The sequence below is a fragment of the Sander vitreus genome, chromosome 8, assembly GCF_031162955.1.
Source record: "Sander vitreus isolate 19-12246 chromosome 8, sanVit1, whole genome shotgun sequence".
In the NCBI taxonomy this organism is placed as follows: domain Eukaryota; kingdom Metazoa; phylum Chordata; class Actinopteri; order Perciformes; family Percidae; genus Sander; species Sander vitreus.
In genome coordinates, this window is record NC_135862.1 from 33549863 (window position 1) to 33571186 (window position 21324).

Genomic DNA, 21324 nt, shown 5'->3' on the forward strand with positions numbered 1-21324 from the left:
GATACCCAAAATTAATGAATTTATAAATGCATGTTGATCCTATTTCCTCCCTTCAATCTTCCACTCAAGGACACCAAATATATTCTATCAAGCAGAAAAGTTAATGCAAATGTTTTGGTTTTCATCAGATGCAAACCTGGGGCATAGCATAAGATGGGAGTTTACATTTGCCTTGTTTTGCAATTTAAATAAAGGTTTGGCTTAGCTAAACTTCTTCGATGGCATCAGTGGTCATAAAACCATAAATGCTATTAGTTAAACCCCTGACACACCAACCCAACGGCTGACCGTCGGCAGGAAAGCCAGTCGGACTGATCAGTCGGCTCCCCGAGGTCCAAAAAGTGCCTCGGAACACACCGAAGAGACGCCGACTTGAGCGTACGTTCTGCGCATGCGCAAGGCGTAATACAAAAAAAGAAAACCTGAAATGACAACGCGTCACGTGGGTCTGGCTTCTCCAGCCGAACATAATGGCGGCTTGTTCGAAATACGATCTCGTATTCTACGACAATAGTTCACCGAAACGTGTTTCTGAAAACGTTTTAAGCGAGAAATAGGCCGTGCAGTTGCTGAATCTGTTTTCATTTCAGATCGACAAAGATTTTGAGAGGCGTTCGTCACTCATCCCGCTCGTTATTTCTATTTCGCTCGTTAATAACGAGAGTCCGACTGCCCACCCTCCGACCCAGGAAGTCAGGTCAGCCAAAATGAAGGCCGACAGCTCCTCCTCCGACGGACGACGGCACGGAACACACCGAACAGACTCGAGTCAGTGACCTCGCCAGACTGTCCAACGGCCGATTATCGGGTTGGTGTGTCAGGGCTATAAGATGTAGCTTTAAGGTTTTATTTCTATAACAATTGGCCAACTATTACTACATCTGGAGGCATTTCAATGCAATAGGTTTGGTGCTGTAATTATGGGAGTTCTGGCTAGGCGAGATTCCACATGGAATTGTTATGCAAATATTGAAGGTGTGGCTGGGTGTGTTAACAGACTCCAAAACAAAGGTCCCACTTATGCAGAATGTACGGTTGAGTATACTATGTATTACCTAATTATTACTTAATTATGAGTGTATAAATAATGCTGGTGTTTTCTATGCTTGTTTAATTATATAATAGTCTACAGAGTAAGAAGTGTGTTTGGAATTGGGAAGAAGCTGGCTTTGACGACTGAATGGGTAACGTGAATGCTGCCAGATGTATGTACCGTACAAGTCCGGTCATTCTTGAGAAGCTCAGTTGAACAACTATAGCTCAGGTGTCTGTGTTCATTGTAAGTTTGGAGAAGATATACTCAAAATGATCACCCTTGAATGGTATATCACCAACAGCAACATAGTTTCATAAGATCCATGCTGCAGCTGACCACCAAATTTGCATTCTGGCAAAAATGACCATGTGTCGCTGAGGACCTGGTGGAAGAACAAGAGGCCTTTTGTTAGAAGCAGTCTTGTATAAAGTACTTGAAAGCAGTACTTAAGTAAAAGTACAAGTATCTTACCAGAAAAGTTTAAGTCACTTTTTAGAATATTACTTGAGTAAAAGTCTTAAAAGTATCTAGTATTTACTGTATTTAAGTATCAAAAGTAATTTTATGATATTAAATGTACTTCATTATAAGAAGGAGTCTAGATCCTGACAAACACATTACAGTTGTTTCAATTTCAGTCATCACAGAGGTCTGCAATTATGGCTGCCAATAAGTACCAAGTTGCATGCAGATATGCCAAAGAGATGTTTGAAGTAAGAGACTGTGTTGCCATTATGATCGTGGTCACAATTGATCCAATCCAATCCAATCCAACTTTACTTGTAAAGCACATTTAAAACAACCAGGTTGACCAAAGTGCTGGACATTGACATGATTTTAAACACGCGAGTAACAAAACAAACATTTGAAAACAAATAACATACTAGAAAAATAAAATACACAATACAGCTCTCAAGCCGGTTTAAAGGCCAATGAATAAAAGTGTTTTAAGTCGTGATTTAAAACTGTGAACGCTGTGAATTTTGTTAAAAAATAAGCTTAGAACAATTGTGTGACTATAAGTAAAATAGCCTGACATTAACATTAGTAAACTATTCTTGGATGTAGTTTGTAAATGCACCTTTTATTGTATCATGAGTGTATGTCATTAGGACCAGTGCAACCTGGGGACAAGGTGTTCGTGAAGGTATTTAGAAGGAAATGGTATAACGAACGCCGTGAAGGACCATTTGAGGTTGTTCGCAGTACGGGAACAGCCGTCCAGGTTAAAGGGTCTCCAACGTGGTATCATTTATCGCATTGTGTTAAAGCTCCCAGGGAAGAGGCACCACATTTAGGGAGCCAAGATGTTGAGGGCTCAAAAGAGCCGGAAGAAAGTAGGGAAGAACATGCAGCAGAAGGAGAGATTGTCCATGATGTGGACAATGCTGATGATCATGTGTACACTTCTGATGATGCCAGACATGACACTGCAATTGATGGACAGGAAAGGAGATTTGGGGACATTGAATTTCAGTACGTCCCAGAAACAGCAGAGCCTATCCCAGTGGAAGGTGAAACCACAGAGGTCACCAAGGGCTGTAATTCCGTTACAGGTGAAGCCGGTGATTCAGTTAGACGAAGTAGCCCAAGACCTGTTAGGAAAAAAGTCAGACCAAGACGCTACGAAAATTAGAGTCGAAGTGTCTCTAGGAAAGCCAGCTCAGCTCCCATGCCAGTGTACAAGAGAGAATGGTGGTGAAGGGAAATTCAGAGTTAAGTGGGAAGATAGTCATGGTAGGGTTTTAGACCTGCTAGGAACATTAACATCAAGAAAGTATGCGTTATTGAATGATAAGAGAAGATTGAAAATCAAAGGTGATTGTAGTCTTTATGTGTATAATTCCCAGCAGGAGGATCAAGGTGATTATAAGTGTATTTTTTATAATCCACAGTTTGAAAGCGAGGGATTAGAGTCGGGACTCAGAGTTAATGTAGTGACACTAGTGGTAAAAGATGGAAGCAAAAGCATAAGGGTCCAAACTGTTGAAGAAACAAAAGAATCAACAACACTGATATCAACACTTCAGCCTAACATTAGAACAATGAGTGGTAATTCAACTCTTCTAGTGTTGATAGTTACTAAAGGTATGAATGTATCACACATGGTTGCTACTACAGTGGAGCCTCGGACGACTTCGCAAATGCCAACTGCATTGGAGACTGTGATGGAGGTTAAGTTAGGAACAACAACTATTGTTCCTTGTGAATGTGGGAAATGGAATAGTGGTGGTAACAGTCTTCCCGAGTGGAGAAATAATCGTGGCGAGGTTGTATTGTTACGAGGACCAGAAGTGGATGGTATATCCTATAGTCAAAGAAAGTATTTTTTTGTTCAATGATATAAAATGGTGGAAGGTTTCAGGTGATTGCTCACTTGTTTTGCTTAATATCACATGGGGAGATTTAGGAGAATACGTGTGTACTTATTTAGAGCCGGAGTTTCAAACTGTTCCGTTGCAAAATTATTAGATAGCAGGTCGCGTGACTCATAAAGTGACGCTTATGATGGAAAATTTAAAGTCTGTTGAAATTTCTACAATCACCAAAGGAATACAGGAACCATATACTACAGTAATTACTCCAAAAGTAAATAAGACGTTTGTCACTTTGTTCTCAGAAACAATTGAAAGTGTTAATACTTCAACTAAAATAGTGAATTTGGTGGTAACTTTGAAAGAGATGAATGCTACGACAGTAGTAACATCCCTTGTAAATGTGACGTCAACACAGAGTACAGTTTTTCAGAAAGTAAAGAATGTAGTAAATGTAACCCAGAAGTTTGTGTTACCGACGGAGTTAGGTACAAATAGCAGTAAGGATATTTTGGATAATGGAGAGCATATGGTAGAAGAGAAGGATGTAGATTCATCTGAAACAGTTCAGAATATTATCCCGGATGAACAAAATGAGTTCTCTAATTTTGGTGAAGCACTAGTAGATGTGGTTGATCAATACCGTTCATTAAGGAAGAGAGAAACTACATGGAAGGTATATGAATTAAATTCTTCTGTTCTGAAAATTACAGATAGATGGCCTAGTAGGAATCTATGGTTCCAGCAGTTAACTCATTCTGTAAGGTCAAGGTGTACCTGCACCTGGCACGTGGGACTCAATTTTAGAGACGGTGGCTCAACCTCTGTCTACTAAAGTGTCAATCTTACGCTCTATCATGGTTGTTGTATCATCAACAATCTGCAATAGATGTAGTGATGTCTTTGTCAACACAGTTGTTTAGACCTAAATATGATTGCTCTTGGTTAAATGGATTATCCTATGTGAATTTGTTAGATCAAAAGGAAAATAAGCTAACAGCAATTAATTATAATAATAATAATGGAAGTCACACCGGCGAGGGCAAAAGGATGTTTTTGTTCAAATAAGACGTATGATGGACCAGGAATGTTTATGGGAATATCAGATTGTGATGACTATATGATGACTCTGGATAAGCATGAATGCAAGGTTAGTGATGAGACATATAAAGTAACTATTCCCATACCATCTAGTAAAAAGGGTAGGACGGTAATGGTGAGAGATCAGCTTTTGCCTGGCAACGTGACTATAGGGAATTTTCAAGATATTTGGTGGGTTTGTGGTAATAAAGCCTATTTATTCTCACCCTATGGGTGGATAGGATGTTGTTATATGGCGACGTTGAAGCTTCCGTACGAGGTTTATACCATTCAAAAAGGGGAAGCGCCTGAGACAGCTCAAACTGACACTAGTTCTGGAAGTAGGGTGAAGAGAGAGATGGCACAATTTCATAATCTAGAATCGTATCACTGGAGAATCAGTTTGGGAGAGAAATGGGGAATAGGACTTTTTTCCTTGGTATGGTGTAACATTTTTGGCAGATCACATTGATAATATTACTTACACTTTGCAAGGCTTTGCAAATGAGACGGTAAGAGGTTTTAACTATTTGTCAAATACTCAAAGAAGTCACAGACTGACGCTGTTGAAACATGACATGGCTCTTGACTATATTTTAGCCAAACAGGGAGGCTTATGTGTGGCTTTGAATTTGACGGGGAATGATTGCTATACTTTGATTCCTGATAGTTCTGATAATATCACTAGTGTTATAGATGTAGTGTAGTGGTTCAGATTTTAGTAGCAGCTCTTTTAGCGCTATGTGTGATGTTTTGTTTTTGTACTTTGTTGCTGACTTTTGCGAAGGCTACGATATTGAGATGGGTTGGAGTGGTGATGCCTGGAGATAGTACTCAGATGCCTTTGTTAAATGTGATTGATTTGGACGGAGATGAAGCGGCACTAGATGGCGTATTGATGGAAGCATATCCTTTTTGAATATCTGATTGTGCTATGATTTTCACATTCTCGAGTGTTGTTGTGTTGTTTAATGCCTTCTTCAGAGGGGGGAAATGGAATGTGATTGATATTATACTACTTTTGATATTTGATCTTTGGTATTATTCATATATTATTCATTTTTATTCTTATTTTACATTCATTTTTATTCTTATTTTGATGTTTTAAATTTCATGTGTTGTTTTGCAATCGATACTGGTCAGTGTTTTCTTTTCTTCCAGAGCATATGGCAGAATGTGCAGAGGGGATACTGATGGGAATATGGACAATAAAATGGACTGAGAACTCTGAACCAGGACGGTGTGGAAACGCTCAGATTTCATCACACCAATACTGCATTGATAATCAACACTGCTGAGAAACTGCAGTGTAGTAGACTACATTCCTGTTTGTTTGAGATATATATACATGTTTGTATGAATAATACATAATTTGTATCATATACTTTGCATTAATTGTTTGAAGAATGATGTTTACTGACATGAAGTGACTATACGAGAACCTCAGATGTTCTTTTTCTTTCTTTTCGACGCTTAGGGAGATGGGGTCTAGGCAGGGAAAGAAATAGTCCTTTTTCGGTCCGATGGGTTGACCAGCCTGAATTTGGACATCGTTTTGATTTTATTTCATTTTCTGAGGTTTTCATATGTATTTGCTTAAACCATATCTCTACATAAATTGATTTCTAATTGATCTGGAGTACTGAGGTGGTCGTCTAGGGCAGAGGGGCCGTGAGAGAGTTTTCCTATCTAGATTGATTGATGGTTATTTGGAAAGAAAGCTGCCAGATAGGTTTTTCGCTCTTGCACTCCATAAATTTCATTTTGATACACTCTATTAATTTCTTTACACTCCAAAGGTGATATTATAAGGAACCTGATGTAATGAGAAGTGTTATTTTGTTGTAATCTTACTCTTTTTGTTTTTCGAGACTTTATTAAGTCTCAAAGGGGGGAAATGTGGTATCTGACCATTTGCACTTTGACTTGGGATTTGGTGTGAGGGGATGCGTGAACTTTGCCCCACTTGTGTTGAAGCCACTTGGAGGCTGTTAACATGAACAGATGGCCCCCAGGACAGAGGAGTCCGGTTTTTGGGGTTGTGCCAAAGAAAAGGTATCGATTGGTCAGTTCCCTACTCCAATCATACACTTACGCATATCACGCCTTATGTTATTACAATGTAAAGGATATATACTGGATTCACACAAAGAAAAGGCAGAGCGACACATTTTGAAGATTGGGTCGGTCGTCTCTCCAGATGTCCATGGAGTCTGTAAAAGGATGCTGGAATCTTTGATGTAATAAACCTTTTTATAATCAAGAACAGTGTCAACGAAGTTCCTTCTCCACACATCGCCCAACGCAGTGCTGCAACTAAATATACAACAGTACATTAAACCACGTTAAGCTTTTTCACGTTAAGCGTTTTAGAATGTCCATTTAATCCATTCTCCTTGCATTTTGTGTACATCCACATATCCGTGGAGTTGGCCCGATGTTTGTAACTGTTCATAAATAAAAGTAATTGCCCGATCCAAATCGCTGTATCCCTTGCTCCGGAACAGATTACAAGAATTTAAAATCCGTTTTAAATGTCGTATCGAAACAATATAATGGTGACGACTTGCAAGCAAAGCAGCAATGTCCTTATAACGAAGACCTAGATTAAAATATAGTGCAACTAACTGCTGTACTTTAGTCATTTCGCTAACTGTCACTGTCATGGCCCAGGCTACGTCAATATACGGCTTTCACGTGCTCACACTAAAGTTTTGCGGTCTCACACGAAACTTCCATGTGCCTTAGGGGCTCCGAAGGTGAAGCCAAAATATGTAAAATAACTTGTGGGAGTGTACCGTGGATTTGGAGGGCTTTTGATCATGCCAATGATGAGTAAAAGTGTGCTTGTTTGTTTTTGAAAAGCGCTTCAATAAGCCTCTTCTGCCACCATGTGGCTGCAGGCGTTTTCATGGCCGACCTCCTCTGGTTTCTTAGCAACCAGGGTGTTTAAAGTGTAGCTAAGTTTGTCGTGTCTGAGCCCAAGATAGGACAGGAGTCCGTTTCAAGTTTAACACCGCATACTATTTTTAAATCAAAAATGTTTAACGTTGACGGCGTCGCTAGGACAACTCTGCAGAGGCGTCGCTACCGAGAGACTGAAAGACAAGAAAGGATTTTTAATGACAAAATGAGGACGGTCGGGGTAAGTGTTTTATGTCTGTTAGCAGAGGAATGCTAACGCGTAACGTAACGTTAGCTAACTTTGTTCTAAACAGGCATTTAACTGCGCGGTCCCGACCGTGGTCTTGTTTTATAGGTTGACACGGAAGCCTTAAACATGCAGATAAAGGAAAAAGAGAAACAAGAAGAGGCAGCAAAAGAGGAACAAAACGCTTATCGTGAGTTAACGTTAACTAAACGTCGTTTATCAATGTTTCCTGACTTCGTCATTGAGTGTCATGTGTTCTAGGACGACAGAAGCCATACAGTCGTAAACATAAACATTCGGTTACACTTTACTTGAAGGTATCTACATAAGAGTGACATGACACTGTCATGAACGTGTCATAAACATTATCAACACGTCATAAACGTTTATGACATAACGCTTCTGTCATTAAGTGTCATTCGGTTTTTGTCATGGCAAGTTAAGGTTAGGGCAGCAAAATTGTCCTGTTAGTAGTGTCCTGTACACTGTCCTGTGACTCCCATGACTGTCCCGGGACAGTCAGACACTGTCCTGTGACTCCGAGACACTGTCCTGTGACTTCCAGACACTGTCCTGTGACTCCATGACTGTCCCGGGACAGTCAGACACTGTGAATGACATTCATTCAAATTCATTTCCATTATCAAGGCATAGAAAACATGACAATAAAAGGATACATTAAAAAGTATAGAAATAAAATGTTACCAATTATATTAACGAGGGGGGAAAAAAAGAAATAAAGCACTTAGTAGAGAATCTTAATGTTTCTAGCGCTTAGCACTAAGAATAATGAAAGGGAAACATGCAAAAGATCTTCTTCAAGGTTATGAGACCGGTGTTTAAGGGTCCAGGCTGTTGCCTAGCAATGGGATTCCATTGAAAAGGTCTATAATGTCCTACCTATGGTCCTACCACTCACTGATAGAAAATAGTATCCAATCATAAACATCCACATACATATTTTTGCCACTACGGTGTGTATTATCATATTTTTAGGCAGTCATCATTTCTAATGAAGTTCATTGTGATGTGTGTGGCATGTGTTCTCCATACAGATGCTGATATGCTCCATAATAGCAAAGTAGCTTGCCTCCTCCAAAGCAGAGAAGCGAAGGAGAAGCGTGCGATGGAGAAAGCCATTGTTGACTACCGGCATCAGTACCAGCAGCCTCGGTGCCAGCAGGAGCATGACCTGGGTGATGCACAAATGATGCCCCCTGGCCTACTGGGCGAGGACCCTGACAGTGAGAGCAGGCGACAGAGGCAGAGGGAGCAGCTCAGAGAGTGGCTCATCCAGCAGCAAAGTGAGCTGGCAGCAGAAAGGCATCAACGAAAGATTGAGGGTAGGTTTGTCTGATCCCGTACAGAATACAGATAATCAGTCCACACACACAAAACATAACCCCGCTTCATCTTCTCTACTGTTTCTTTAGAGCAACGCTATGACCAAAGCAGAGTAGACATGGACAACAAAGCTCTGCAGCTTCAGAGCACTGAGATGACAAGGAGAAAAGCAGCAACTTTAGCCACTAAAGAGTACAATCTGGCCAAGGTAAGTCACCTTGGTAATCGTAGTTAAACTTGCTTGGAAAACATGGACGTATCATTTCTAATAACAAATCCCTAAAGCACCAAGGGAGGGTTAAAGCTTGGCAATAAAAATAAGCTTGGCAATACTTAAATGCGTACATTTTAGCTGCATGTACCTTGAATGGTATACACGAGCATACAATGGAGTTCCATTTTGGTCTTTTGGTTATACTGGGTTTAGATGAAAATTAACGACATAATTCAAGTTTTTGTATTATACATTTTTAATCTAAGCAGCTCTTGTTTAATTGATATATTCAATTTAAAAGTTTGAGATATGTTCATTGAAATTGAATTGGAGGTGCAGTAACCACACTTTTTTTATCATCCTTATTGCTTGGTCTGGATGGGCAAAGATTGAAGAGAAGCGTCACCAGGAAGAGGAACACAATGATGAGGGTGTAGATGTGAAACCCACACCGGGCATGGTGGGAGTGCCCGGTCTTTGTCCCAGCAGTGATAGGAGAGCCCCCCCGGAGAGCCTGCAGCAAATCATCCAGTTCCAGAAATATCAAATCGAGGAGAAAAAGGTAAAACAGGCACAAATGATACTCCAAACACATGCTCTTTTTGATCATTTAGAAAGCTGTTCACTGATGGTCTGTCTGCTTTATCCGGGCATCTGCAGAGGGTAGAACTAGACAGAAAGCGAGAAGAGGAACAACATGATCGTGTCCGCATGGACTCGGCTCGCACAGCTCTGTTAATAGAGAGGCAGCAGGCAAGACTGAACAAGCAGCTGAGACAACACCTGGACAGCACCAACGTCAAGCTGGCCGAAATACACAAACAACAGTCAGTAGCACTATTCACTCACTTAGACACACACAGTATATTTAAGCACATACAAAAAAAAACTATTGTCTCACTAGGTTTTTTTGACTGGTGTCATTTTAAGGAAACCAGACATTGAAAGAGGATGCATTGACGAAAGCTTCTTCTCCAAATTCAACACCTGCAGCAGATGATGGAAGGCACGCTGCACTGATGACTGGCTTATTACAGTGGCTAAGCACTGACAATGGTGCTACGCCAGAAGAACACTGAATAAACTGAAGCACACAGTAAATTAACACTTTTTAATTATGGAAAAATTAATTTCACAACATTTATTAATGTCTGGATGATTCTGACAGCTGTTGATATTGTCACAGCCAGGCTTTTAGACTGGACAAATATGTGAGACACATGGGTATGCTAACAAAGTAAGAAAAAAACAACCTATAAAAACCTGTAAAACTATGTAAAAAAAAACTTTGTTTTTCAAGAACAGTGTTTCTAAGCCCACAGGATTTAACATCCATTTCAACAAGCTATGCATTACACTCTTAGAAAGCACAAACACACTACGAAGAGAAGTCAAATATTTAGCACCTCAACCAGTTAACATGTCCCCAAAAACACGGGCAAAACTTAATCTTAAAGTGCAAATACATTAACAATCCTTAATAAAACATAGACCTAACAGATGCCTTTGATTGAAGCTATTTCATATGTGTAGCTCTTAATGTGTTGTGTGTTTCACACTGGCCAGTTTATTTACTTTAGACAGCCAACTCCACTTTGGTAACATGTAACAATAGGCCTTTTTCACAGCAGATACAACTTGTCATAGTAGGAAAAGCACAAGTGTTACTTTTAACATTAAGAATGACTATGAATGTTCTATGATAGTCATTATTCATTTCCTTATTCATCATGTTTAACATGCCAAATTGTCGTTTGTGAAAAAGGACAATATCTGACTCCAAACTAGCTTTGTTGTCCCATATTTGTCCCATTTCTTTGTCATGACGACTTGACATAATGTCATCCTGTTTAATGTCAAGTTGTCTTAATTAGGACACTCCAAAGAAATTTAATGTCAAGTTGTCATGACAAATACATCTTCTGGTAATGTCATTCTGGTTAATGTCAAGTTGTCATTACAAAGACATCCCAAACAAATGTAATGTCAACTTGTCATAATTGAGACAACCCAAACAATGTCAACTTGTCATGACAAAAACCGAATGACACTTAACGACAGAAGTCATAAACGTTTATGACTTGTTTTTTAACGTTTATGACACGTTCATGACAGTGTCATGTCATAGTTATGACAGTGTCCTGTCACGATTATGTCCATACCTTCAAGTAAAGTGTTACCAAAATATCAGTTTCTAACTCAAAAAGCATTTTCGGAGACAAACTTATCCCAACTTCTCTGCCACAGAGCCAGGGCTCTCTCCTTTTGCTTTGGAGTCAAAGAACTATACCTGCAAGACAGACAGGGAGATGTCAGTGAGCAGTCTGCTGAGGCATGTGAGCACTCACGCACAATTTGAAATTTGTAAATCACATTCTCTCGTCATCTCAACTGAACCTCACCTAATAGAGTTCATGGCCAGCTCTTTAAGGGAGCCTAGATGGGATCTGATCCCACCAAAGCCCACAAAAGCTTCATAGAAGTCATAAGAGAGTCCAGAGGCCCCGAACATAGCCGGGTCATCTGAACTGATGACCACTGGGTGGTTCTCTGCCATCAGTGCAGCTGCCGGATGGTTTCGCAAATCATTTACAAGCTTCATCACCTGAATGAAGATAGGAAAGGAGATATTTGTGTACAAGAGTAATTCAATTACAGCCTTCTTATTTCATAGGACTTTAAATATTACACTCTAGTGGCAGGAAAAACTAAGTATCTTTATTGTACAGTATGGTTTACCAGATGATAGTGTACCTGGTTGGAGATAGGGCACACTTCCAGAGCCACCCCTCTCTTTCTGGATAGATCTTTGGCCACTGGGTGGCGCGGCAAAGCAAATCCATGGCCAATACGGGAAGTGTTTAACAAAAGAGCGTCCAACAAGTTCTGGTCCACCTCTGTACCCTCAAGATCTACGTGTAAGTAGAGAGAAATCAAAATGCATGTTATGAGGCGCCCTGGTAGCTCACCTGGTTGAGCGTGCGCCCCATGTATTAAGGCTCAGTCATTAACGCAGTAGCCAAACTCCCCCCCCCAAAAAAAAAATACATTCCACTCCACTCATGGTAAAGATTTCATTTTTTTACAAATCTCAGATGACAGATATAATGCTTATAAGGTTATTGTGGTACTTCATTGTTGTTTCAGGGCTACCACACTGTCAACAGTGAGGAAATACATACTACGTACTTCTACCTCTCTTTGAGTGTCTGATAAATAAAACATTCATACACTACAACTGATTTTGTCCTATGCGGACTCTTTGACTATAAACATCTTGATGACGTGTTACAAAGATTTCCTTCGTATCCTTTTACCTAAATAAACAACATTACAATAGTAGCCCGTTTTTGCTTAAAATGTACACATTAACATATGTTATTGTTACACTGACAGCATCCAGACAGCTACTATTTCACACAAATGTTTCTGGATAAAGTTGATTCTCCCTAAACCTCATGTATTGATTTACCTCTGAGCCTGCAGTACATGATGTGGAATACTGTAGCTGTACAAACTGAATGCTTATAAGCTCACCGGTCTCTCCAGCGTGGAAAAAGAAAGGAAGTGTCACCCCTCTCTCTACTGGCAGCGACAAGGCATCTCTGAAGTACCACAGGGGTCTGCCTCTGTCCTCGCGGCCCACCTGTACACGCAGAGATTTTTGTTTCAACAAATAGAGAAGTCTGTTTAAGTCATGCTGCTTTCACTGATTCAAAACAGTTGTATTAGACTTAAATAGGCTTGCATTTTAACCATCCACATTGTAAGTGAAACTAAAAATCAGTCAGTGACAAACTTGAGCAAAGACTGTTGCTTCTCACCAGGTCAAAACCAGCCATGACATCTGGGAAGTCTCTTTGTAGCTTCATAGCCTCCTCCACAACTCTGGCCATCACGGATGCATTTACTCCCCTGAAGCATACAGGGCAGTGTGTGATCGATAGGGCTGGGCGATATGGAGAAAATAAGATATGGCGATATTCTTGTTCTAATACCTCAATGTCGATATTGTGGCAATCTTATAGGGTTGACAATTGGTGCTTTGACAAAATATCTTCACAATGAGATTTAAGATAAATACTCTTCATTAATGTAGATATAATGACTAAGTGGGTAAAGGAATAGAACTAGAGCTAGAACAGTCTGGTAAGTTCAGAAAATGACATCACTTTACTGTAATGCAGCCTTTAAAACCAGGAAAAGACAACTACGATTTCCAAAATCTAAGACAATATCTAGTCTCATATCACGATATCAATATAATATCGATATATTGCCCAGCCCTAGTGATCGATGATTATATCTACATCCTCTTGTGTCTGCTAGTGAGCCAATAGGCAGAATGCCATTCTGACTACTAAGTGAAATCCTTTCTAAGCTACATTTACATTGCTACCTTTTAGTTTTAAAACATATCTATTTTTGCTACGTTTACACCTCGCTTTCACACCTCTCTGGCGTTTCAGAGTTCCTAAACCAGAGAAATTTGAAAACACTTCTGACCCCCGTTTTGGTTTGGACGGTCGGGGTTGTGACGCAGTCTCAACGGCCGCGAACAGAGACCTTTGGCAACGCCGACACTGACGTCATCTCATTCTGAGTCTACGTTACATAGGCAACTACCAGCAACGGGTGGAGTATACATGCTGCCTCCTGTTAACCCCAGCACACGCATGCCCAGTATACCAGAATGTTCCTGAGATATGAGGTTTGGGCGCGTTAGTTTAAACAGAGATCAGTTCTTCTACTAGAGCTAAAAAAAACTTCTGTGCACGAAGGTCATTTTTGGCTCAAAAAGCCGCTTAAAAAAATCGTAGCAATGTTAATGTAGCCTAAGGGTAGTCACCTATGGATTGTGAAGATGATTCTTGCTCCAAAGAAGCCTGGGTGGTCTGCTGTGAACTGTCTGGTGACCTCCTGGTAGGTCTTCAGAGTCCAGGCTGTGTCATGAGTGCTGCCGTCCAACTCGTATATCTCAGCAACAAAAAAACAAAACACTTAAAGTGCTCATATTATGCTCATTTTCAGGTTCATAATTGTATTTAGAGGTTATATCAGAATAGGTTTACATGGTTTAATTTTCAAAAAACAATTTTTTTGTTGTACTGCACATTGCTGCAGCTCCTCTTTTCACCCTGTGTGTTGAGCTCTCTGTTTTAGCTACAGAGTGAGACATCTTTGTTGGAGTCGCACATGCGCAGTAGCTAGGTAAGGACTACTAGCCAGTCAGAAGCAGAGTATGAAATCATGCCACGCTAGCAGCTAGGCGAGCATTATGACGTGTATTGTAACGGGCTTTTTCACTTTGTAAACCTATTACATGCACAAAAAAGATATATAACACAATAAAGGTAAGGGAAAAAGCCAAAAAACATAATATGAGCACTTTAATAATAAATTAACAGACAACGGAATGCACTGGACACACTAGGCGTGCCAATAATACCTGTGGGAGTAAAGCTCGCAGTTCCAGATACATGACACTGTCCATGTAGAACTGGGTGAGACCTTGGTAGTAATAGTCTCTGAACACTGGAGCGTATGTGACCAGGCCCCACACTGCCTGGAAGGCCTGTTCAAACGTATCCCATATCACATCTTGACTGGGGTACACCGTTTCTGGATCCTGATCAGTGAAGAGTGTCATGTTGCCCATGATGCTGTAAATATGAAGACATGGCTGCGATCAGATGATCCGTGTCATTTTAGGTCCTTTTACCACTGTCGACGACATTTATGTCTTAACATTTCTATGTAGAGGAACTTATACTTTTTGGAAAACCAGTGCATCTGCAGTGATTACCTATGCTGCACTCTTGGGTTTAACCAAAAAAACGGAAAACCAATACAAGTAAATCAAAAATGTTTAAGAATTAACTGCCCTTTTTGTATCCTGTATCCTAGCATCGTGTTCCTTGGACCTTTAAATGCAAACTGCTCCCAATTAGACTGCCATCTTGACTTGGGCTGCACAATTAATCGCCATTTTATTGAAATCGCAATATGGACTAGTGCAATATCCAAATTGCAGAGGGGCACAATATTTGTGAAAAGGCAAAATATGTGTCAAACCATTCTGAATGAAGTATTGTGGTACTGCAGAGACGTCTCGGCCTACAAATCCAGATCCTAATTCCTAATCATTTAAATTGCTTTCAATTTCTTTTAATTTCTTTCAATTTTCAATGAAAATGAGAATAAGGATACAAAAATTATTATTCCCTCCAATATAGCCAATCATATCCCAATCGCAATATGAGTCAATATAATCGCAATTAGATATTTTCCTCATATTGTGCAGCCCTAATCCTGACTAAGAAAGATGTTCCAAACACAGACTAATATAACACTACAGTCTGTTTGGATCAATGTGTTTAATGGATTACTTCCTGTTAGATACTTCCTCTTTTCAAGGTGGGTTTGGTTTCAGGTAACGGACAGTAATAGCAGAGTGTAATGACACAGTGATTTAAAGCCACTCAAATCTGGTAACAAGATACAGATACAACAAAAAAGTGATGAATGATATGCAGACTTAGCCATGAATGACTTCTCCAAAATGGAGTGAACAAGATGTGATATCTCTTAACTATTTGCTTTTTGTGTTGACACAGTGATAAATTAGAGAAGCATTTTAGGTCATGGGCACATAGTGGAAAAGTGTGCACTGGTGCACTTCATACTACAATACATTTGTTCTGTTGGACGTGGACATGACTCACAAAATAAATACCAATATGTAGACTTAGAGAAGAATCAAGAGCCCAACAATCTTCAGTGTTGTGGGGCTTGTTTATTATTCTGTGGTATTCTTTGAATTAACCCTTGTAATGTCCTCAGGTCCAATTTGACCCGTTTAACGTTTTTCTGTATCATAAATATGGGTTTCTTTCAACCAAATTGCCCCAAAACAACACTGATGTACGTTGTATTTCACAGGTAAAATCAATGATTACTTCCATTGAATTTTGAACTTTGGGTGTTTTCAAATTTAAGCATTTGAAAAAAAATGTTTAAATGGTTTCAAAACAGCATCCTGACTAAACTTTGGCATAAGCCAGTCTGTGAGTCACTCGACATCCTCTGATCTATCCTTTGAACTATTAGTCAAAATAATTCATAGTTTCTAATTTCATAGTCATATACATAATGTTTACTGACCATGGATAAAATAAAAAATAAAAAAACGTGACAAAAACATTTACAAAAACAATCAAAAGCATCGAAGAAAGCTACAAAAACGTCGGGTAAAGAAAGCGCCAAAAAAAGTTTTCAAAAAACATTTTCAATTTTGACCCGGAAGGACAACAAGTTTAACGTCGACGCGACGAAAACTCAAGGGTTAAATGTTTGTCCTCTCCAAGCTCATCAAGAAAAAAACTCACCTGTTGTCGAGATCCGTGGTGTTGACCACCTTGGCCCGGAGGTTTTCCAGCAGGGTCCAGGGAGAGCAGCGCGGCAGAGCTTTGGGCCATCGGGACGAGAAGATGAATCTGATAGACTGGTTGTCAGTGAAGCACATGTAGCAGTGGGGCCGATAGGTCACGTTCTTCACTAGCCACGCCACGTCTACCATGGCAAAGTCATGGACATGGAGAGCTCCCCCTGGAACATTGAATTACAGAATTATAAAGAAATAAAATAACCAGAAGAACCTCAGATAATATTCACAACTGAAAAAAAACAACTAGTTTTGTCAATTATCAAAATAGTTGTCCATTATTTTTGTCAACTTATCGATTAATCGACTAATTGTTTCAGCTCTAAGCAAGAGAGAATGTACTGGCCAGTTCATTCGAAAGAAGAATATTTCTTTCATAAAAAGAAAGGATTTTGATTGATAAGAAAGTCCACCAAATCTGCTGCAAGTTGATTTTGAAAACAGATCATTTTCGCCAAATGTTTTCAGAGATTAACATCACAACCAGGGCATCAAGCTCATCCGTGTCCTTTTATATATCCACGACAGCTTAAAAGTGGCAAATGATAAAGGCTTAGAGTAAAACCATCAGACACCGTCTACCAAGAGCCTGGGTCTGTCCCAGGTTTCCTCACCACTGTCGCATTTACGCATTTATGCATGCTCTTGGCGGGAATCACTGGAATTGTTGGGTCTTTGTAAATTATAGAGTGTGGTCTAGACCTACTCTATCTGTAAAGTGTCCTGTGATAACTCCTGTTATGATTTGATACTATAAATAAAATTGAATTGAATTAAGTTTTCAGAGGCAATTCAAAAAGCTACCCATTATAACCCACAGCTCACAAGCAGTGGCGACAGAGCAAGATGTGTATAAACGTGCTATGAACTAGGGCTGCACGGTATGAGGATAATATGCGATAACGTTGTTTAATATCCCGATAATGTTAATACTTGTGAAAAATTAACATATATTAAAGTGCCCATATTATGAAATAAATCACTTTCTGGGATTTGGGGTGTTATTTGTGTCTCTGGTGCTTCCACAGATAGATAGATAGATAGATAGATAGATAGATAGATAGATAGATAGATAGAGAGATAGATAGATAGATCGATAGATCGATAGATCGATAGATCGATAGATCGATAGATCGATAGACCGATAGATCGATAGAGAGATAGAGAGATAGAGAGATAGAGAGATAGACCGATAGAGAGATAGAGAGATAGAGAGATAGATCGATAGACCGATAGATCGATAGACCGATAGATCGATAGAGAGATAGAGAGATAGAGAGATAGACCGATAGATCGATAGAGAGATAGAGAGATAGAGAGATAGATCGATAGAGAGATAGAGAGATAGAGAGATAGAGAGATAGATCGATAGACCGATAGATCGATAGAGAGATAGAGAGATAGATCGATAGACCGATAGATCGATAGACCGATAGATCGATAGAGTAGATAGATCGATAGAGACCGATAGAGATCGATAGAGAGATAGAGAGATAGAGAGATAGAGAGATAGATCGATAGACCGATAGAGAGATAGAGAGATAGAGAGATAGATCGATAGACCGATAGATCGATAGACCGATAGATCGATAGAGAGATAGAGAGATAGATAGAGAGCTTGTTTTATGATTCATGAGGAGTATACCGTTTTATTGTATTAATAAGTGTCACTTTTTGAAGTATTTAATGTGTCAACTCTCACTGATTCTTGCTTACTCATTACCTGGCGTTAGTAGTTTTAAGGAGTAAGAGTTGCTATACATATTCAGGGGAGCTCAAGGACGGGTGGTATTTGTGATCTTATGCGGTGGGCCGGTCTGGGCCAAAATGCCAGGTCAGATTTTTGGTCCCAGACAGCCCGTCCCCGAAGGGGGTCTCGCCCAGGGCGCCATTCAATGTAGAACCGCCACTGATCAACATAATTATTTCCTGGATTTTGTATCACTATAGTCAATATCCATGACGTTCCACTTCAGGGATTGCTCCGTTGCTGCCGGATATTCCGGCGGGTGACACTCATTTCAGCCAGATGTCCGTTACCTTCCTCTTTCTTTGTGTTGGAATTTTAAACTCCGGTGGATTTGTGAGGACTATGGTTAACTGCTCCTCAGATCTCTGCAGGGTAAATCCAGACAGCTAGCTAGACTATCTGTCCAATCTGAGTTTTCTCTTGCACGACTAAAACTACTTTTGAACGTACACAAGTTCCACCAAAACAAGTTCCTTCCTGAGGCTATTTTGTAGCGGCACCGTCGCTCTGTCCGGCGCCAATAAACCAGAGCATGTTTTTTTCCCCCATCCCAGAAAGCTGTGTGGACTAGCCAGACCCTCTTCCACAGCGCTGTGGAGGAAGGTCTGGCAAAGCGAGACTATAGTCCCTCTAAATGTATGTAGAAATGCAGGAAATGGTATTCAAATCGAAAAACATTTCTCAAACCAAAGTTACATCCTTGCTTGGAGGTGTGAGACTGAACATACCTTTAGGCATCTTCTGGAGCAGGCTGAAGATTGGACTGGACCTGATGAGGTCCCTGGCCTTGAAGAAGTGCATGGCAGGAGGGAAGTCTGTTCTCACTATCTCCTCCCGCTTCATTTGAAACAGAAGTGTGTCCAGCCGCTGCTCAGTGTCAGTCAACACTACCTGCCCTCCTGTCTGCATTGAGGCCTCCAGCTGTATAAGGGCCTCTCTGTGCCTGGGGTCTGGCATGGACAGGCCACCGGCCACACAGAACAAAAGCAGACAGGTCACAGCCGCGTGGGGGCGCTGTAGCAACTGCAGCACTGCCATTGTCCGGACAGCGTGTGTGGAGCTTTGAGAGAAAACATAAACAGGGGTCGTCAACCTCACAGACAAGTCATTATTCTTTATGAAAACATGATCTGTAACAAAATGATGTGTTCTACCAGTTCAATTTCCTTTTTTGACAAATTGTAACAAATGTATTCTGCGATAAATAATATAATATATTATATAATATGTTTGATAATAAATAAATAAAAAAGCCTTGTTTCTACAACTGCTGTTCTACATTAACTGAGGTTAAAAAACAAAAAAAAACTAAATAACTCCGTCAGCTGGAATAGAGAAATTGTGCTTTTTTTTCCGTCGGCAGTCAGTTCCACCATGTGTACACGTCCCTGTTACGTTACCGAGTGGACAGAGAAGCAACTAACGTTCAGTAACGTTAGCTACATGTCGTGTAATTACACAATTAAAGGAAGTACTTACAATAGGCTAGGGTAACTCATGCATGTTTTACTGTTAATTTAAATTTAAAAATGTTTTCTTTTTTTTGACACAAGACAACCAACCGGTTAACGTTACCTTATCGTACTATGATATTTGAAAATACTGTAACGTTATCCTGACGGACGTTAGTGCAGCTTAAAGGTAGCTGGTGCCCAGACGACGAGTATGTCAACAGTCCTGTTGAGAGTCACTTAGAACCAGGAACACGGCAAAACTTGCTCCACGGTGTCAGCTGAAAATACTTGTACTTTTGTCAAATACTTTAGCTACTGTCGCAAAAATAAACAAGCTAGCAAATAAACAGCACTAGAGCGATGGTGGAGCTGTCTGTGTTTTGTTGCCTGTGTGTCGTCTGTCATGCAAACCTTTCTCTGAGGGTGCATCTAAGTCCCGCCCCCCGTCCCGCTATGATTGGCTGAAATGTAACCCTGATAATAATTTGATTGGTGAAGTGTGGAAGACATAGGGAATAAATGTCCAATCTCCGATGCACTATGGGGTTAATGGCTTTTTTTTTTTTTTTTTGGCTGACGCATCTGCGTTACAATTAGCGTTTATCAAATAATACGAACCAACAACACTCAGCTTTGGCAGCATTTAAAAAAAGAAGAAGCAAACGTTGATAATTTGTGTTGCATGGCATATTACATTTATCAACAAACTAATGATAATTACACGTTTGTATTTAAGACTTGCACAAAAAACAAAAACAAGATACCATGACCATTAAATGTAAAACAGAACAAACATATCTCCATCCAGTCACAGTGACTCAAAGATAAGACATACCTGTTACCCATTGTAACTAATTGAAGGAACACTGGGCATTCCACTCATAAACGACAAGATGCTTAAATTGAGATCGTTCATATCAACAGATATATTAAATATTTCAGACGGGGTAACTGAATTCGGTGGGTTTCTTTTTCCAAATTAATCAGGGACTCATGATGAAAAAATGCCCACCTTAAAAAGCTAGATACATAATACTTGTCGACTCAACTGCAGATATCCGTCAACAAGTATTTTTAAAGTTGTTGGAGGAGTTGTATTGGAAATGGCTCCTCCTGATGAACGTTTCCCTCAAAGGTTTCTCTTTGGTTTGAAATCATTGAAATACAAACATTTTTCTCAGGGGTAGTAGGATAAAGTCCTACACTTATTTCCATCTTTGTCCACTTTACTATTACGCTGTTTTTTTTTTTACTGTTACACAGTCTTGTTTTCCTTCACTTTCAGAATGTAGTTATGCTACCTGCTTACTTTGGCTCAGTTAACCCTTGTGTGGTGTTCGGGTCTGTGGGACCCGTTTTCAATGTTTGCTAAAAGAAAAATTATGCTATTCATTATTTCTAACTGAGCCTGCTGTGTGTGTGTGTGTGTGTGTGTGTGTGTGTGTGTGTGTGTGTGTGTGTGTGTGTGTGTGTGTGAATGTTGTCTTTCTGCACCTGCTATCCCCACACAAAGTTACAAAATTGTTACATTTCTAG

General features: G+C 39.9%; 2 protein-coding genes across 3 annotated transcripts; one reads left to right on the forward strand and one right to left on the reverse strand.

Moving 5' to 3' along the window:
• The first annotated feature begins 7335 nt into the window (after window positions 1-7335).
• On the forward strand, window positions 7336-10984 carry ribc2 (RIB43A domain with coiled-coils 2). 2 transcript variants are annotated; one of them, XM_078257885.1, is made up of 7 exons: window positions 7336-7576; window positions 7691-7772; window positions 8638-8925; window positions 9016-9134; window positions 9529-9702; window positions 9801-9967; window positions 10045-10984. In XM_078257885.1, exons 1-7 carry the CDS (start codon window positions 7472-7474, stop codon window positions 10052-10054), a joined length of 945 nt encoding a protein of 314 aa, XP_078114011.1. In that variant the 5' UTR covers window positions 7336-7471; the 3' UTR covers window positions 10055-10984. The 2 variants fall into 2 exon arrangements, with proteins under 2 accessions (XP_078114011.1, XP_078114010.1); XM_078257884.1 differs by having other exon boundaries at window positions 7337-7576; window positions 10071-10984.
• Window positions 10237-20216, reverse strand: ada2a (adenosine deaminase 2a). Its single transcript, XM_078257883.1, has 10 exons — window positions 19910-20216; window positions 19063-19394; window positions 16529-16748; window positions 14590-14803; window positions 13990-14117; window positions 12965-13055; window positions 12678-12786; window positions 11895-12052; window positions 11543-11745; window positions 10237-11430 (listed from the first exon to the last, which is right to left on the reverse strand). The coding sequence occupies exons 2-10, from the start codon at window positions 19370-19372 to the stop codon at window positions 11340-11342; spliced, it is 1524 nt and encodes a 507-aa protein (XP_078114009.1). The 5' UTR covers window positions 19373-19394; window positions 19910-20216; the 3' UTR covers window positions 10237-11339.
• Window positions 20217-21324: the final 1108 nt, after the last annotated feature.